Here is a 20,611-nt window from a genome sequence, read left to right as displayed (position 1 = left end):
GTCTGATTCAAGTTATTCATTGCACACCTGATCTGACCTATTTGGATTCTCATGGACAGTCATGACAATAGCCTATAGAAATGTTGCATAACATGAGCTCATGGGCTCTCATGAAGTGTTTGATTAGATTTTCGATTACATTTGCATTGATGTCAGAGTGATTAGAGGGACAATAGAGTGCTGAGTACCAATTTTGGTATTCTACTAATGACCATCAGCAGCAACAGAGCTTGGAGAAGCCTAATTACCGTGACTAAATGGTCACGTGGAATTTGACTGCCTTCATGACTCGTGACCGCCGGTGTGGTGGTAATATGGCACCGCAACAGTCCTATCCTCACCCTAATAATTTGGTCCCTTTCCCCCTCATAACTTAGCCTACTGTTCTGACTTGCTGATGCACAGGAAGCCTATAGCCTGTTTTAGAGAAATGTAATCATTGAATATTGTAAGAGCTTTAATTGTCTACTTATATGCCCCCTTTATTTATCCTACGGTTCTGACTTGGTGTACATGAAGAATACTGTAAGAATGGCCCATGTTCTGAATTCTGTCGCTCTACATTTCATAAGTGACTACGTCTGTCCTAGCTCGCTCATTAATGTCTTAATCTAAATTACCGATTGCCTCTTATCTGCTCATTGTTCCATTATGCCATAGTTTGTTCATCTCAATTGTCAGTAGAAACCACATTTGTTTAAGCAAGTCAGCCATATCAGCTTTGTTTTTTAAAAAGGCAGTAAATGAGCCTGAATGAACTGTTTTGCTGCCAGACAAGGCTCCGCTGATAGCCAGGTGTAGCGGTGGTAAGGATTCACTCCATGGTGCTGAAAAGAAAGCTCTGCTGTTGGGACAACTTTTATGTAGGCCCTAACAGTTTATGGGCACCGCTTGTCGCCGTTATAGTGCAATTAATGTATTGTTCAGTGTTGTGTAGTGGCATTGCTGGCATGCATCTAAAAGCTTTTTTTGGAGTTTGCACCACCAAGATTTACATGCTAATATCGCCACTGATTATGTGAGTGTGTGAGTGGAGAGAGGCCATACGGACACGCCTGGTGTCCAAATTATTTTTTGTTTGTTGCGCAGCGAGAGTTCAGTCGAGACAAACGGATTTGATTCAGTCAGTCGTCCGGATGAGCCCTTCCCATCTAGTTTCTGCTTGGGAAACTTCTGGGAGAATTTAAAACTTGTCTGCTGAAATTTGGACTTGAGTGTTCAGAATCATTCCATTTTAATCTGAGTAATTGTTATTTTCCTATTATTTTTTACAAACATTTTACATTAGTCTTTTTTGGTGATAATCACTACAATAAATGTGCTTTAACTGTCACCCTGGCATAATATTGGCTATACTATCTAGCTACTTCCCTCTCCTTACTGTGGCAAGTGGGAGCGTGTTATTGTGTTGCAGTGCAAACTCTCCCCATATATTAACTGCATTATCTATACTGAACAAAAATATAAACGCAACATGCAACAATTTCATATCAGGAAATCAGTAAATTGAAATACATTCTATGGATTTCACATGACTGGGAATACAGATAGGCATCTGTGGGTCACATATACCTTTAAAAAAAAGTAGGGGGTGTGGATCAGAAAACCAGTCAGTATCTGGTGTGAACGCCATTTTCCTCAAGCAGCGCGACACGTCTCCTTCGCATAGAGTTGATCAGGCTCTTGATTATGGCCTGTTGAATGTTGTCCCACTCCTCTTCAATGGCTGTGCGAAGTTGCTGGATATTGGCGGGAACTGGAACACTTTGTCGTACACTTCGATGCAGAGCATCCCAAACATGCATAATGGGTGACATGTCTGGTGAGTATGCAGGCCATGGTAAACCTGTGACATTTTCAGCTTCCAGGAATTGTGTACAGATCCTTGCGACATAGGGCCATGCATTATAATGCTGAAACATGAGGTGATGTTGGCACGACAATGGGCCTCAGGATCTCGTCACAGTATCTCTGTGCATTCAAATTGCCATCAATAAAATGCAATTTGTTGTCTGTAGCTTACTCCTGCCCATAACATAACCCCAACGCCACAATGGGGCACTCCGTTCACAACGTTGACATCAGCAAACCACTTGCGCACATGACGTCATACACGTGGTCTGCGGTTGTGAGGCCAGTTGGACATACTGCCAAATTCTCTGAAATGACGTTGGAGGTGGCTTATGGTAGAGCGATGAACATTAAATTATCTGGCAACAGCTCTGGTTGACATTCCTGCAGTCAGCATGCCAATTGCAAGCTCCCTCAACTTGAGACATCTGTGGCATTGTGTTGTGTGACAAAACTGCACATTTTAGAGTGGCCTTTTATTGTCCCCAGCACAAGGTGTACCTGTGAAATGATCATGCTGTTTAATCAGCTTCTTGATATCAAACACCTGTCAGGTGGATGTATTATCTTGGCAAGGGAGAAATGTTCACAAACAGGGATATATTTGTGCACAAAATGTGAGAGCAATAAGCTTTTTGTGCGTATGGAACATTTCTGGCATCTTTTATTTCAGCTCATGAAACATGGGATCCACACTTTACATGTTGCATATTTTTGTTCAGTGTAGCAACTTCCCTCTCCTACTGCGGCAAGCAGGAGCGAAGGACACTGCTCCGTGTTGTTGTGTTGCAGCGCAAACTCTCCCCATTGAGCAGCGGATTGTATCATGGTGACATCCAGATGGTTACTACCAATATTACAAGTTATTTCTCGTGTATTCTGCTATCCTACTCGAAATAAAATCAAGTGGGATGGAACAAATTGGAGATGTTGACCAAATCCAGATGGTGGACAATACTAAAAGGTATTTCTCCCTTGCCCATCGAAATAAACATCACTTTATTTTAACTAGCGCCGTGCTGCTGTTGTAGCCAGCTAGCCAGTATAGACTGGCTGGGAAAGACTTGTCAGGACGACTGGCTGAACCGAATTCATTTGTCTCCACACTCGACTCTCAGCTGCGAGACATACGTCATCAATTTGAACACCAAGCGTGTCTGTATAACCTCTCCCATTTGAGTGCAATTCTGCATGCATAGGCAGACAGCGCCGTGCTGCTGAAATGGTTTGAGCTCTAGAGACTGGTCAGCCAACCCAACACTGTCATTAAAGCCCCACTACATAGGCTGTCAATGTGAGCTGTTTTATTCCAATACATGATATACATATTTTCATTGATAGCTTTGTCCATTTTTATTTTACTCTCATTTGTATTGGAGCTAAATGGCAAGATAACTGGTATGATTGTAGTGCCTAAATTACATCTACATTGATGATCAATTATGACAATGTGTGTGTGTGTGTGTGTGTGTGTGTGTGTGTGTGTGTGTGTGTGTGTGTGTGTGTGTGTGTGTGTGTGTGTGTGTGTGTGTGTGTGTGTGTGTGTGTGTGTGTGTGTGCCGTAGTGGTGGTGTGCGTGAAAATATGATAAGTGTGAAGAGGTGGGGGACAAGCATTGCTCTTCGCCTCCCCCATCACAGTCGCCCGTTGGTGGTTGCCAGGCATTTATCAAAGTGGTGCGGTCGGTGAAAATTGCAGTAGCTGTCTTTGCATCAGCCCTTATCTCTACCTCTCTCCCTCCCACTTTCTCCCAGCTACAACTAAGCATCATCTGTGTTCTCTCAGATTAAGACTTGCTTTTTTGCTGGAATTTTTTCCCCAGACTACTTATTGCTTACCTCAAGCTCTCTCTCTCAACTTCAATCCTCACGACTGAAATTGAATGTCTTTTTCCCTTCGTGGTACTTTGCTGGTTCCGGTCACCTCTAAAAAGGCACCTGTGATTGTGTTGTAGTGTAGCAGCTGTTTGATCTGACTGTAGGGGAACATGACTACGGTGAAGGAGGCACAGAAAACATCTCAACAACAAGAGCAGGTAATGATGCGCTTTCTTTCATTCAACCGATGTTATTAGCCTAGGCGATTCCCTATACTGAAATTGTAGTCTATATTAATGAGATTTTTAAAATCTTGTGTGAAGCCTGCAATTATTTACTGTACACAAGTAGCATTTTCTCACATCATTTTGTGTACCCCTCCCCTTCATTTTAAATATTTGGAATTGTTGTAGCCTATGCAGCGTGCGGCAAGACAACTGGCTCTCACACCAGTCAGTCACTCTTCTCTGTAATTCAAGGTGATTGCTTTCAGCGTCACTACCCCCACCTTAGTCTACTCCATTTAGCCTCCTTCAAATCGATTATCACCATCACGGACATGTATTAAGTAGCTGTTATGGGTGATGAAAATGATTACCTGCACTTTGCAGTGCTCAGTCAGTCATGGAGCGTCCCCCCATCCGCAGCATGTTGATAGCCCCTTGACTTGGCCAGGGCACGCGACCTGAGCATTTAGATTCACTACATTACCAAAAGTATGTGGACTCGTCGAACATCTCATTCCAAAACCATGGGCATTAATATGGAGTTGGTCCCCCCTTTGCTGCTATAACAGCCTCCATTCTTCTGGGAATGCTTTCTACTAGAATATTGCTGTGGGGATTTTTATTTTTTATATGTATTTTTTTATTTTTTTTGGGGGGGTGGATCAGCTTAATATTGCGGAAAGAATGTTGCTTCCAATGTAATTGTCTGCATCATTTCCAATCCCCCATATTTTTTTGGGTAAATATATATATCCATACACGCATGCATACATATACACATATATACATACACATACCTATATAGACATACATACTTTTTTAAAGAATATACCTTTATTATTATTCCCCGCAACCCTACCACCACTCCCCAATTGGAGTAAACTAATAAACACTTCTGCTTTTACCTTCAATTTATACATCTTATACCCATTTTACAGACACAGTCTACTTTATAATAGTTCTCTCTTGTTTGTTCTTAGTCCTTCCTCTATTTCTGTTGTCCATCCAATTTTATTTCCACTTGTAACTGTGCTATTTCACAAAAGCTCCGCACCTATACACATTTCACAGATCCCGTATGCCCTACATTGTTTATCTTGTTATTAGTCCCACCCTTCAGTTCCACTCAACCCTTCCCATCTATCTTCCAACATCATCCATTTCGGATTTTTATTTGCCATATATTTTTCAACTGTGCTGTGATGCTTCACAAAAGATTTGAACCTTCCTATTCTCATAGCTTCTACAGATTGTAAAATTAAAAAAATTTTTTTTTGCTAAAATAATTATTATATTATTGATTGATTGACTATGGCTTTTCAAATCCCCCAGTATTGCTATCTGTAGCGTTAGTTCTAGGCAAATGTTGCAATTCTTCAGCCATTCCTGGACCTGTGACCAAAAACGAGCTACATATGGACAATACCAAAATAAATGATCTAATGACTCTGCCTCCTCACAACAGAATCTGCAGAGCTGGGAAGATTGTATACCCCATATATATAACATTCTATTAGTTGCAAGAATTTTGTACAGTAATTTAAATTGAAAAATTCGAAGTTTTGAATCCGGCGTTGTTTTGCGTATCAATTCATAAACCATGTGCCATGGAATGGGTACATCGAAAATCTCTTCCCAACTATTTTGCAATTTATATGGCACAGCTGTCAGTTTTTTGGTCCTTAAATGAAATTGGTATATGTTTTTATTTATCACACTTTTCTTTAACCATTTATGTTCTTTAATACAGGGCCGACATACAAGTTCCTTACTTTTTTCCCCTTCTACTTGCCTCTTCCATTTTTGTGGTAATGCTGCAATTAATTGGTTTTAATTTTGGGTAGAGCAGACATTTCCATATGTCTGTGTTAGCTGCATGTGTGACATAACTCCACCAGTCCTATTTATGATATCACTCACAAAAATTATACCTTTTTTAAACATTTCTTCGATAAATACAGTTTTTTTATCAATTACTATATTTGAATTTAACCACAATATTTGTTGTACTATTTGTTCCGTCCTTTCTGGTGGATTAAACTGAAATTGCAACCAACTTTCTAAGGCTTGTTTAAAAAATAAGGATATTTTGGAGATTATTTCCTTTTCAAACAACCGAAAGTGAGCAGGTGTAATCTGAATAAAGGGAAAAAGGCCCTTCTTGAACATAGGATGAGACATTCGTACCAATTTACTAGAGAACCAGTTTGGATTTAAGTATAACTTTTGTATGACTGATGCCTTTAGTGAGAGGTCTAATGCTTTAATATTTAATAATTTCTGCCCTCCGAATTCATATTCGTTATATAAATAGGCCCTTTTAATTTTATCTGGCTTGCCGTTCCAAATAAAATGGAATATTTTTTGTTCATATAATTTAAAAAGCAGGTCACTAGGTGTAGGCAAAACCATAAGCAAATAGGTAAACTGTGATATGACTAAAGAGTTAATCAGGGTGATTTTTCCACAAATAGACAGGTATTTTCCTTTCCATGGTAGCAAGATCTTATCTATTTTTGCTAACTTTCTATAAAAATTTATTGGAGTGAGATCATTTCTTTCTTTTGGGATTTTTATACCGAGTATGTCCACATCTCCGTCAGACCATTTAATTGGTAAACTACATGGCAATATAAAATGTGTATTTTTTAGTGATCCAATACGTAATATGGTACATTTATCATAATTTGGTTTTAATCCAGAGAGGATAGCAAAGGTATCTAGATCCTCTATGAGGCCCTGGAGAGACTCTAGTTGTGGTTTTAAAAGAAAACATGAATCATCAGCGTACAATGACACCTTAGTTTTTAAGACACGGATTTCTAATCCATTAATATTAATGTTTGATCTAATTTTAACAGCTAACATTTCGATGGCAATAATAAATAGATATGCCGATAGTGGACAACCTTGTTTTACTCCTCTAGATAGTTTAAAATTTTCTGAGATGTAGCCATTATTTACTATTTTACACCGAGGGTTACTATACATAATTTTAACCCATTTTATAAGAGATTCCCCAAAATTGAAATATTCTAGGCATTTATATATAAACTCCAGTCGTACTTTATCAAAAGCCTTTTCAAAATCAGCTATGAAAACCAGGCCTGGTGTCCCCGATATTTCATAGTGTTCTATTGTTTCCAGTACTTGCCTTATATTATCTCCAATGTATCGTCCATGTAAAAAACCTGTCTGATTAGGATGAATAATATCTGACAAAACTTTTTTTATTCTATGCGCCAAGCATTTTGCTAGGATTTTTGCATCACAACACTGAAGTGTAAGAGGTCTCCAATTTTTTAATTGGACTGGATCTTTATATATACCACTTGGGTCCTGTTTCAGTAATAACGATATCAGACCTTCTTGTTGCGTGTCTGATAATCTACCATTTATATAGGAGTGGTTAAAACAAGCTAATAATGGTCCTTTGAGTATATCAAAAAAAGTTTTGTATACTTCCACTGGTATGCCATCCAGCCCTGGAGTTTTCCCATCCTTAAAGGCCCCAATTGCATCAAGCAGTTCCTCCTCTGTAATTTGGCCTTCACATGAGTCTTTCTGTACAGATGTTAATTTTACATTATTAATAGGAAAAAAATCCATACAATTAGTTTCAGTTAGTGGAGATGGAAGAGCCTGAAACGAAAACATATTCTTAAAGTACTTTACTTCCTCTTTCAAAATATCATTTGGTGAATCATGCGTGACTCCATCATTTGTAACAAGTTTTAATAAAAAAATGTTGGTAGCATTTCTATATTGAAGATTGAAAAAGAATTTGGTGCATTTTTCCCCATATTCCATCCAGTTCGCTTTATTTTTATAATATATTACACTGAATCTTTCTTGAATAAGTTCCTCCATTTCTTTTTGTTTTTCCTCTAACTTATTCTGTGCCTCTATGGTACCGTTTTTATTGCTATCTAACTGTACTGTTAGTTCTTCAATTTCCTTTGTTAATATGGACTCTTTTGATCTAAATTCCCTTTGTTTTATAGATGAGTACTGAATTGCATGGCCTCTAAAGGCACACTTAAAAGTGTCCCATACAATAAGGGGATCTGCTGTACCTATGTTATGTCTGAAAAAGTAAAATCTTCTGTCCTAGTTCTAAACAATTTATCATCTAGTAGACTTTGATTAAATTTCCAATATCCTCGCCCACGTGGAAATTCTGTAAGAGAAATATATATGCCAATTATGTGATGATCCGACCGCATTCTGTCCCCTATCAACACTTTTTTAACTTTTGGTGCCAGAGAGAATGGTATAAGAAAGTAGTCAAGACGACTAGCTTGATTCAGCCTCCGCCATGTATATCTCACTAAATCAGGGTATTTAAGTCTCCATATATCCACTAATTCCAATATATCCATGACATTCATGATTTCCTTAAGTGCCTGAGGGTGATAGTTTGTAGTGTGATTTCCTTTCCGGTCTATAGAGGTATTTAAGACCGTATTAAAATCTCCCACTATAATAATAGAGTCTAGTGTTGCTTGTAGAGTTGATAAATTCTTATATATATTTTCAAAGAAGCTTGGATCATCATTATTCGGACCGTATAGGTTAACAAGCCATATTTGTTTATTGTCCAATAACATATTTAAAATAATCCATCTACCTTGAGGATCTGTTTGGACAATTTGCACATTTGGATCAAAATTATTGTTAATTAAAACCATCACCCCTTTTGAATTTCTTTGCCCATGGGAGAAATATATTTTGCCCCCCCAGTTCTTTTTCCACAAAACTTAATCTAAAATTGTTGAATGGGTTTCCTGTAAACAATAGATATTATAATCCTTCTCTTTTAGCCAGGTAAATACTGATCGTCTTTTCTTATTATCTGCTAAGCCATTACAATTGTAACTGGCTATACTTATTTCACCACTTACCATAATGAGACACACCTTTCATTCTTTTAATCAGAATATATTTTTGTAAACGTACTATTAAAAAGTAACATAATGATTGAGTGTCTATATAGTTGTACCATGATATTTGCATTTCTACTAAGTAAACCTCCAATTGGTCCCTACTATTCCACCCTCTAAAAGGCCTCATCTCGAGATGGCTTGTCATCCCAATGCCCGGCAGACCACCCTCGACCCCCTGTATCCCATAGCCCTGAACCGACTGGGATCCATTCTTTGAAAAGAGCATACAGTGCCATTTACCGAATTGAAGTAGATCAATTGCCATATGCATTTCCATTGCCCTCACCTCGATTTGTATTATATATATCTGTGGATCATCCTCTATTGTCCCTAACATCTTTTACTTCTTCCTTCGCAACAGTTGTGGGATACACACATACACCCACACACACTCAGCCCTTACCCCCACACAACCATAAGCTCACTTTCTCAACAATTGCACCATCCCAGCGCCCAACTCAAGATGGGTCATGATTTACAAATGCACTTGCAGTTGCAGCTGCATGAGAAGGCCTGCAAGACCGCACAAAAAATGAGCAAAAATTGAGAGATTTATTTACCATTGTCACATCCTAGATAATGGAGGTCAAATGTACACCTTATTCCTGAAACACCCACAATACGGCCACCCGTCATGACCATGTCCCCACGCATCTCCATGCAGTCCGACTTTGATTTTGTGCCGCCAGGGCCACAATAATATACCCCCTCTCTGAATGTCCGAGTGTGACCCCCTCCCCATGGGTTACTGCAGCTAGTGTTGCCAGCACTGCCACTGTGGGGACTTGCTTCCATTCAACCACAAGCATTAGTGAGGTCGGGCACTGATGTTAGGCGATTAGACCTGGCTCGCAGTCGGCGTTCCAATTCATCCCAAAGGTGTTCAATGGGGTTGAGGTAAGGGCTCTGTGCAGGCCAGTCAAGTTCTTCCTTAAACTGCCACACAGATGGAAGCACAGAATCATCTAAAATGTCATTGTATGCTGTAGCGTAAAGATTTCCCTTCACTGGAACTAAGGGGCCTAGTCCGAACCATGAAAAACAGCCCCAGATCATTATTCCTCCTCCACCAAACTTTACAGTTGTCACTATGCATTACGGGAGGTAGCATTCTCCTGGCATCTGCCAAACCCAGATTTGTCTGTCAGACTGCCAGATGGTGAAGCATGATTCATCACTCCAGAGAACACGCAAGTTCCACTGCTCCAGAGTCCAATGGCGGCGAGCATTACACCACTCCAGCCCACACTTGGCATTGCGCATGGTGATCTTAGGCTTGTGTGCGACTGGTCGGCCATGGAAACCCATTTCATGAAGCTCCCGACTAAAAGTGCTTGTGCTGACATTGCTTCCAGAGTTGCTTCCAGAGGCAGTTTGGAACTCCATAGTGAGTGTTGCAACCGAAGACAGACAATTTTTACACACTACGCGCATCAGCACTCGGCGGTCCTATTCTGAGAGCTTGTGTGGCCTACCACTTCACGGCAAAGCCTTTGTTGCTCCTAGACGTTTCCACTGCAGAACAACAACACTTACAGTTTACCGGGCAGCTTTAGCAGGGCAGAAAGTTGATGAACTGACTTGTTTGAAAGGTGACATCCTATGACGGTGCCACGTTGAAAATCACTGAGCTCTTCAGTAAGGCCATTCTACTGCCAATGTTTGTCTATGGAGATTGCATAGCTGTGTCCTCAATTTTATATACCTGCCAGCAATGCGTGTGGCTGAATTAGCCGAATCCACTAATTTGAAGGGTTGTCCACATACTTTTGTATATATAGTGTATGACAGAATAGGTGGGACATTTTCAGGTAAAATAGGATGTAGCCTACTGCAGGCTATCACACAGTTGTCCTTTCCAGTCGTCTGAGAAGCATCACTAACAGAAACAATAAAATCATTATCTGTAGGCCTAAGGCATTGTTTAAAAATGTTGCCTACTTCAATAGCCGGGCTATCATTTATGTTTGCCAAACAACGTTTTTACATGGCTCAACATGGTACTTTACTGAAAAGAACAACAAAGCATTCATTGTTTTGATTATGGATATGTAGGCGGGGGACGTTATTTTATGATGGTTATATTTATCTATTTGTCATTTCTTAATTACATAGATTACAGTAGGCTACCCAGCATTCAAGTGGTGCAAAATTGCTCATGTGACATTTTATTTGTGAATTCTTTATCTCAAGCAAATGTACCCCCCAGCAGTTGTTGGCTATTGTAGATTACTTTGTGAAGTGTTCGGTTAACTCACCAATCTGTTTCTATGGTACAGATATACTATTATTGGCTAATTAAAAATGTTCAGCACCCGCTAACACATTTCAGCACCCGATGGCACATTTCAGCACCCGATAGCACATTTCAGCACAACTAAAAGGGCACCACCTAATACTAAATTCTGCACCATCAGAGGTTCAGCCTGTGTGACAGGTTTCAGCACCATTTAAATGGACAGCTCTTTGGACAGCATTTGTCATTGTCTGGACTGGACTCACTGGAGCCTCCTGTCTGTGCACAGCACCCCTTCAAATGACAGAAAAGGTGAGAAGGAGAAATAGCCCCATAGAGCAGCCAACCTCCTCCCGAGTCTTCCACAGCTTTGCTCACGTATCATCTGCTATCAGTCAATGCCAGGGAGGCAGGGGAACGTCTCAGTTGCACACGATGCACTCAAAACACGCATCTGTACACTTCATTTACAGAATGACACACACCTGTCAAACATGTCCACTTCATTCACAGAATGACACACGCCTGTCAGACATGTCCACTTCATTCACAGAATGACACACACCTGTCAAACATGTCCTCTTCATTGAAAGAATGACACACACCTGTCAAACATGTCCTCTTCATTGAAAGAATGACACACACCTGTCAAACATGTCCACTTCATTCACAGAATACACATGCAGAAGACACAGATGCATGCAGTACATATTACATGTAAAAGATGGTTATAATGCTTTAACTTGCAGTAGTCATGCTGTTGGTTGTACTATTGGTTGGGTCATACCCCTGTGCCCAGGGCATAGCACCAGACAGGGACACCCAAACAGCAGTCAAAATCAAATAAAATCAAATGTATTTATATAGCCCTTCGTACATCAGCTGATATCTCAAAGTGCTGTACAGAAACCCAGCCTAAAACCCCAAACAGCAAGCAATGCAGGTGTAGAAGCACGGTGGCTAGGAAAAACTCCCTAGAAAGGCCAAAACCTAGGAAGAAACCTAGAGAGGAACCAGGCTATGAGGGGAGGCCAGTCCTCTTCTGGCTGTGCCGGGTGGAGATTATAACAGAACATGGCCAAGATGTTCAAATGTTCATAAATGACCAGCATGGTCAAATAATAATAATCACTGTAGTTGTCGAGGGTGCAGCACCTCAGGAGTAAGTGTCAGTTGGCTTTTCATAGCCGATCATTAAGAGTATTTCTACCGCTCCTGCGGTCTCTAGAGAGTTGAAAACAGCAGGTCTGGGACAGGTAGCACGTCCGGTGAACAGGTCAGGGTTCCATAGCCGCAGGCAGAACAGTTGAAACTGCAGCAGCAGCACGGCCAGGTGGACTGTTATCGCCCAGTATCTGTCACTGAGCGAGGCCCTTAGCACCATGTCACTGTGTGTTAAAGGAATTTTAATTCCTATGTTTATCAACCAATTCAATTAAAACACTCTGACCATAAATAAGAATTTGTAAGATAATTATCAGCATTAAATGGACAGAAACCAATCTTAAAATCAATCAATCAATAGCGTTTATTCTCGAGAGTACTGAATCATAGTACAATTTACATCAGGTTATATAATAAAGATGATGTCATAGGTTTTAATGTCCATCCTCCTCTAGAATACAATGGCAATACAGTTCACAGCCTCATTACTGTCTGCCACCTGTTAAACTATCTGCAACCAACCCAAGGTCTTTCCCCTCCCTGGGTAGAGACAGAATGTCCTGTAAGGAACACAGCATTCCAGCCTGTCTGAAGATAACTCCATTCTTTCTAATAAGGAACATATTACACTCAGCATTATGATTATAATACGTTTCATTGATACAGTAACATCTAAGTCAAATGTATACATATTTTAGTCATTAAACACAAAAATCCCATAACACTGTTTGTGGGCGGCTGGGGGTGGGGTTGGTGTGTTTGTTTGATAAACACAGGAGTATGAAGGCCCATCCACCACTCAAAAGGCTAATACTAAACATTATGGGGAAGAGGAGAGCAAGTGTAACGGATGTGAAATGGCTAGCTAGTTAGCGGTGGTGCGCGCTAATAGCGTTTCAATCGGTTACGTCACTCGCTTTGAGACCTTGAAGTAGTGGTTTCCCTTGCTCTGCAAGAGCCGCGGCTTTTGTGGAGCGATTGGTAACGATGCTTCGTGGGTGACTGTTGTTGATGTGTGCAGAGGGTCCCTGGTTCGCGCCCGGGTCGGGTCGGGGCGAGGGGACGGACTAAAGTTAAACTGTTACATTGATGCTGTTGGCCCGGATCACTGGTTGCTGCGGAAAAGGAGGAGGTCGAAAGGGGGGTGAGTGTAACGGATGTGAAATGGCTAGCTAGTTAGCGGTGGTGCGCGCTAATAGTGTTTCAATTGGTTACGTCACTCGCTTTGAGACCTTGAAGTAGTGGTTTCCTTTGCTCTGCAAGGGCCACGGCTTTTCTGGAGCAATGGGTAACGATGCTTCGTGGGTGACTGTTGTTGATGTGTGCAGAGGGTCCCTGGTTCGCGCCCGAGTCGGGGCGAGGGGACGGACTAAAGTTAAACTGTTACACAAGGCAGAGTAGAAAATGGTTATTTGATTTTGATGATGATTTGGTTTTGTCTGAAAAGGAATTTGGTTTCTAGAATGTTAAGATAGTATTAGGCATGTGAGCCTTTCCAGATGAATAAAACGAGAAAAAGGTGCCGTGTTAGGCTCGTTTCCAGAGAGTGAAGACCTTCTGGTCACAGAGCATTAGAGCTCTGCTGCCCAACCCGAGCCCAACGGCAGAGCACGCGCAAATGTCTCAGCTTCAAAATATTAGTGGTAAATTTAGTGATACCCGAGCCCTTCCCGTACCCTAGTTATTGATGGAAAAACAGGCCCTACCCGGCCCTAACACGATGTATAACGTCGGGGCCGTCGGGGTCGCAGAGCTCTAGTTTAGAGTGACGAAAAGTAGCTAACCGCTAACTGCTCTCTCATGTCTCTTCATTGAGCAGAGCAGCCCAAGCGGAGCCGTTGCTATGGATACTCACAGACCCAGAGCAGCTATGAGCAAGCTGCGAGCTGCGCACAGGGAGCGAGCGAATGAGTGACAGACAGAGCCGAGAAGCTAATGGATATACAAACGGAGGAAGTTATTTCTGATTTCGGGTTTAGGGAAAGGCCTTAAATTTGGCAGAAGCTGTCGGCCCTGGTAGGGCTCAGGCTTATAATTCATGCCCATGCAGGGCTCTACAGAGCATTGTTCCTCCCCAGTGACGGAGTGAACCAGTGCCCAGGGTAGAGGGTGCTGCTTAAGTGCCTCGCTGATGAAGAATTGGAACGATGACTGCTTAAGTTGATGTTAATTAAAGCGGCCACTTTACTTAAAACAAACACACAGGGGCATGAAAACTTTAGGGAATGTAGCGACATCCTCTGCTGATTCAGGGCACCTGCTTTGCTCAGGCTACAACAGTCAAACCATGCTATGTCAATTCAGCTTACTCGGTCAGTATTTTGAGTAAATGTATTGATTTATTCATTATGTTTTGTACAAGTCAAGATTGGAAAAGCATGCATGGAGATCAGCTTACAGAGGATCTGTCTGACATGTATAGTTTTAGCATTTAGGTAGATTTGTTATTCAACAGTTTTAATTGGCACTTACCTTTTTGAATATTTCTGTTGGATGATTGTATGTCCTCCATGTTGAATGCCAATGTAAAATGTCACTGTGGACGTGACTAGGGGCCTAGAATAGATTCCAACCTGCGTTCTTTGCTCCTAATTGGGTAGAAGGCAGTAGCACAGGACAGTAGTTGAACATGCTTTTGACAGGTACTTGATTTGTGCCTCTTGGTTCAGACCTTTACGATGAGGCTCTATAAAAGTATATGACAGCCGACTGCAGAATAGCTATTCATAGTTATGGTAAGGAGATACACTAGTCTCCATTTCAGACAGTACGAGATTTGAGGATCAATAATGTCTACTTGGAGATAAATAATCCGATAATGCCTTTAAACCAAACAGTATGCCACTGTGTAGTTAATCCAAGCACATTAAATATGTGTATTCATTGGCACACCTTCCTTGGTTTGTCACATATTGGTGCAGTGTAAAGTTTCCATGACATTGTGCATTCTAGAGTGATTGTGTATCCTTAAGCTTATTTTGCTGCATTTCCTTTCTCGCTGGTTGTACCAATTCAGCAAAAGCTAATGGGATTGATAAGCAGCGTGGCTAAAATGAACATTTTAACAAGAGAAGGGGATAAATAAAGATATATTCCTCCTTTTTTCCAAGTGCCCCCAGCTAATAAAAGGAAAGGGATAATGGATTAAGGAGGGAATTGGTTTCTTGATTTCCCCCACCATTGTTTGTGCCATAGTTCATCGTAAGGGCAATTATGAACAATTGAGCCGTGATGTTTGAGGCTAGAGGGGAGATTAGACAGTAGATTGAAATGCGGCCACCACAGCAATGCATCATGATTGCTGTCATGATATAAACACTCCTGTCTGGGGATGCTAGTAAAGCTCAATAGCTTCAAGGGGGACTTTAATATAGCCATAAATATTAAAATTAAATGTTTTGGCCCTGCCTCTCCTTTCTTTCTGTTTCTGTGTCCCTGTAGACAAACAAAATGCCACAGCAAGTGGTCTTACATCCTACTAATAGTTGTCTTAGGCACTGCACTGTGTGTGTGTTCATGTTCGTTTGTTCGTGTTGGAAAGTCTGTGTTTTCTAGCAGTACTGCATCTCTGGAGAAATACTGATCTTGTGCAAAACCTCCTCAATGAAGAAAAGGTCAGCATTTCTTGTGAGGTGTGAAGAAAATGTTTTTTTTAGTCCTCCTTTGTTATGTTCTAATTGTGTCTCTGGGCTACGTGAAGCAGCGGTGATATGCTTATTTAGCCTATTAAACACAATTCAGTGTTTTCATATCAACCTTCAAAGCCTTTAGCATCATGGGCTGGGTAATTCCATTGGGGAAACATGCAATTGTTGCATAATTTTTCTTTAAGTATTTCAAAGAGAATGGTATGTGTGAAATAAGATCCCTTGTTTGAGGATAAAAGTATGTTTTGTTTTGCAAATAGGTCTAACTAATCAAAGACATTACATTGAGAAAAGAAAACGATAACTATAATCTGTCAGTTAGTTTTTGTTTTTGACTGCATTTTTTAAAGATGGGAAATATCCACGCCGCATTGAAAGTAAAAAGTTGCAGCTTTAGTTTGGGCACTCTTCTATACACATTTCACTAGGGAGCATTTAAAATGATTTTACTATTCAAATAATATCATGATATTTTTTGGGATATTCAGATAGTCTAAATTCTAAAATAAATCTATGTTTTTGCTATTGACTCTTGATGCTCATGGCAGAGGTAAACAGAAGAAGTGCTGCTTTTCTCCGGTATTTCGGCTAACGCCTTGATCACACCAACAGCCCAGAAGTACATTCATTTCCAATGGAACGCTGCGTTTGCCTTGCAGCATTGCGTTGCAGAGGCAGTTGCAGTGCGTTCTGTGTGGTGCATACGTTGGATTTATCTAACGTATGTGTCAAACTGTATGCCTAGACGGCTTGATAGAAATGGTAAAGCTAGTTTTTGGTAGTCGAAGGCGAATGTTCAACTTTTGCTGCACACATATCCAGATGATGCTCCGTACCATTTTGCGCAACTACGCTGCAGGTGTGATCGAGGCGTAACAGCAACAGTGAAAGAGAAGTCTGATTTTCGCCATGATAGAACTGATTCTGTTACAAAAAGCTTTTCTGGTGAGTGTTTTGCATTGATCTGTGTCAGGTATAGTGGAAACTCCATTAGGTGAGCGCCTGTAATTACTATTTGAAGTGGGGAAAATAGCATACTAATGTCAGGGCAGCTTGGAGTGCTAAATGCGCATCAATAGCCAGCAGTATCTCAACGCACTGTTATAAAAACTACTTTTCAAGTTTCTTTTATTAAATTACTTATTTTAAATGTTATTGTATATCCTTGTAGGTAAACATGTCACAAGGATAATTAAATGTAATTTAGACAAAGCTTTTTCATTGTTAAAATAGGCCTAAAACAAAAAGTCTAAAAATTAACACTCACTCAAGTAATCGAATACTAATGTCTGTTCTGATATCCAGATAACCTTGCCCATCCCTACTTAGCTGAACGGTGCTGGTCTATTCACACATCCACAATAGTGTGTAATTGTGTCTCATGTCTCTGTGTCTGGCTGTCTGTGAATGTATGCGGCTTGGTAAAAATGTGTGTGTGTTTATCTATGCCTGACAGACTTTACCTCAGTCTGGATGCTTTTGTCTGGGCTTGTCGACCTCCTGCAATTAAAGCCCAGAGCTGCAGAGCAGGGAGGGCGAGGAGGGGTAGCCATGTTTCACCGAACCTCTAATTGGAATGTTGACCATTCCGAGGTTAGTGGCGACCACCAGGGTTCCCGCTGTCGCCTTCACATCGCACCGGCACTGACAAACAGGGATAGGAGTGAATACTAGTCACATCTGCTGGTACAAGCATGTTATTGCTTGTACCAGCAGATGTGAATTACACAATTGTGCTGTTCCTGTTCCAACTTCATTGAACAGGTTGTCAGGGACTGTTTCTATCAGCGTCTTGATATGATGCCAGAAGTCATTACCTGTTCTGTTTGTGCCAACATTTGACATTGATTTCGCATTGGATTTTTGTTTGCAGAACAAAGTAGGCATAGTATATTACTGCATGCCCTTTTCAGTGTTTTCCACAGGTACATAGTGGACAGCCAAATGTAAAAAATTGCCAGCCAGGCGTCCCTGTTCAAATTGTTTTGCAGAAGGAACTCTGTTGGTGGCATTCTAATGCCTTGATTCCACCCGAAATACACAGCTAAATGATTTAATACTTCATCAAGTTTAGCTCCCAGATTGGAAAAAGACATGACTTTACAATTTAAATGACTGAAAATGTATGAATTCATTGTATAGTTGTTTTGGTTATTGTCTAGATCTAGGCCTATATGATCAGGACTATTTTCTAAGTAAGAGAACATTGTAAACCTTTAACCTGTCTTATTTTGATTAAGTTTTATTTACAGTTTTACTACAAGATATGAATTGCCACAATGATGTTTGTTCTTCAAATTATGTATTTTATTAAAGCAGAAAAATGACGTAAATAGAACACATTATCTTGAAAAATAGATGAAAGGTTTGTTTTTCTACCTACCAATTTTTTAAAACATTTTTTTCAGATTTTTGCTCTCAACCACACTTGTTTTGTTGTTGAAAACAACAAAATTAACCACATCAGGAGACCTCTTAAGATCTGTGAAAAATCTGAGAATTTTTTTGTTTTGGGTGTAGTTACCATTTAAATAAAGTGTGCACCTAGCAAGAGGCTGTTTAGAGTTTGTTTTATGTAGCACACATGATGGTAGAGTTTGCAAAACAAATACCCACAGGATTGATGAAAATAATCATGATATCATTCTGCCATGTAAGCATAGGCTACTAAGAGTTAACATTTAATTGAGAAGGTATTTGGGAAAAACTTTCCGTCGACCAGAAGACTGTTTTCATTATCCTCATCACGAACGGCTACACAAAGTGGTAGACACCCGCATCACAAACAAACAGGAGCATTCTCGTTGCTTCTTCAGAAGTTACAAATCACTGATACATTCTATTCATGTCTTATGATGAACTGGCCCCGATTAATACATGTTCAATACATTTAGTTGATTCCCTACTAAGGTCAGTACATTATTGCATATTGTTGAATTCCATTTTAATGCCAGGATTCCGTCAAGGCCCTAATTATCATATTTGGACCAGAATGAGGCTCTCCACTACCTATTGTTCCTGCAGTGATGATTATTCATTGAATATTTTCATACTTTATCTGCAGATAATTGCCAAAAAGCATAGGCCTACCATTAGCCTATGCAAATTGGCGAGCCAAATTAACTTCTCTCTTGCTGATGCGATTCGGTAGGCTACACTAACTGACGAGACGAGATTCACTAATTTTAGCGTCACTGTTTGGCAAGCCCAGACATCCTAGGAAAGGAAACCTAGGAAATATTTTGGTTTACTTGTCCCAATGCAATACTATGGACATATATCCACTTTGCATGTTTTATGAAGGGCACTTTATTCAGTCAGTTCGACACCTTTTATAAACTAGTTAACCCGGAACTCCTCCCACATTCCACTGAAAAGGCAGCGCGCGAAATTCAAAAAATATTTTTTCGAAATATTTAACTTTCACACATTAACAAGTCCAATACAGCAAATGAAAGATAAACATCTTGTGAATCCAGCCAACATGTCCGATTTTTAAAAATGTTTTACAGCGAAAACACCACGTATATTTATGTTAGCTCACCACCAAATACAAAAAAGCACAGACATTTCTTTCACAGCACAGGTAGCTTGCACAAAACCCCCAAATAGAGATAGAATTAGTCACTAACCAATAAACAACTTCATCAGATGACAGTCTTATAACATGTTATACAATAAATCTGTTTTGTTTGAAAAATGTGCATATTTCAGGTATAAATCATAGTTTTACATTGCAGCTACAATCACAAATAGCACCGAAGCAGCAAGAATAACTACAGAGAGCAACGTGAAATACCTAAATACTCATCATAAAACATTTATGAAAAATATATGGTGTACAGCAAATGAAAGATAAACATCTTGTGAATCCAGCCAATATTTCAGATTTCTTAAGTGTTTTACAGCGAAAACACAATATAGCATTATATTAGCGTACCACAATAGCCAACCACACAACCGCATTCATTCACCGCAAAGGTAGCGATCGCAAAAAAACAGCAAAAGATATAAAATTATTCACTAACCTTGACAACCTTCATCAGATGACAGTCCTATAACATCATGTTACACAATACATATATGTTTTGTTCGAAAATGTGCATATTTAGCGGTACAAATCGTGGTTTTACAATGTGAATACGTAGCCAAACTGCACAAAATTATCCGGATATATTTCTGACACTCACCTTATCTAATCAAAGAACTCATCATAAACTTTACTAAAAAATACATGTTGTACAGCAAATGAAAGATACACTAGTTCTTAATGCAATCGCCGTGTTAGAATTCTAAAAATAACTTTAGTACGACATACAGCTTACGTTATAGCGAGACAGCGCCTGCAATGAGGGCGGAAAATAGTACTAAACATTTTCCACAGAAATAACATCATAAATGGTTCCTACTTTTGCTGAGCTTCCATCAGAATGTTGTACAAGGAGTCCTTTGTCCAGAATAAATCGTTGTTTGGTTTTAGAATGTCCTCTTCTCCTGTCGAATTAGCAACCAAAGCTAGCCAAGTGGCGCGAAGTTGTCCATCTTCACCAAACGCAGAGAACGGAAACCGCCAAAACTCCCGATAAACGTTCAATAATCTGATAAAACTATATTGAAAAAACATACTTTACGATGATATTATCACATGTATCAAATAAAATCAAAGCCGGAGATATTAGCCGTCTATACCGAAAGCTTTTCAGAAGGCAATCCAGGGTTCCTT

The 20,611-nt window shown here is 40.0% G+C and overlaps 1 protein-coding gene across 6 annotated transcripts in view; it reads left to right on the top strand.

Moving 5' to 3' along the window:
• Positions 1-20,611, top strand: part of LOC139531721 (A-type potassium channel modulatory protein DPP6-like) — a 341,641-nt gene that overhangs the window by 193,726 nt on the left and 127,304 nt on the right. Inside the window, exon 1 of one of the 6 annotated variants that reach the window (XM_071328434.1) lies at positions 3,491-3,886. The exons of the other annotated variants lie outside the window; for them this stretch is intronic. Within the exon in view, the coding sequence (XP_071184535.1) occupies positions 3,839-3,886 (48 nt within the window). The 5' untranslated portion in view covers positions 3,491-3,838. Of the gene's footprint in view, positions 1-3,490; positions 3,887-20,611 lie in introns of those variants that run through there. 6 annotated transcript variants of the gene reach the window in all.

Source organism: Salvelinus alpinus, chromosome 10, assembly GCF_045679555.1.
Source record: "Salvelinus alpinus chromosome 10, SLU_Salpinus.1, whole genome shotgun sequence".
Classification (NCBI taxonomy): domain Eukaryota; kingdom Metazoa; phylum Chordata; class Actinopteri; order Salmoniformes; family Salmonidae; genus Salvelinus; species Salvelinus alpinus.
The sequence above is the reverse complement of the archived record's forward strand: the minus strand, read 5'-3'. Positions and strand labels throughout refer to the sequence as shown.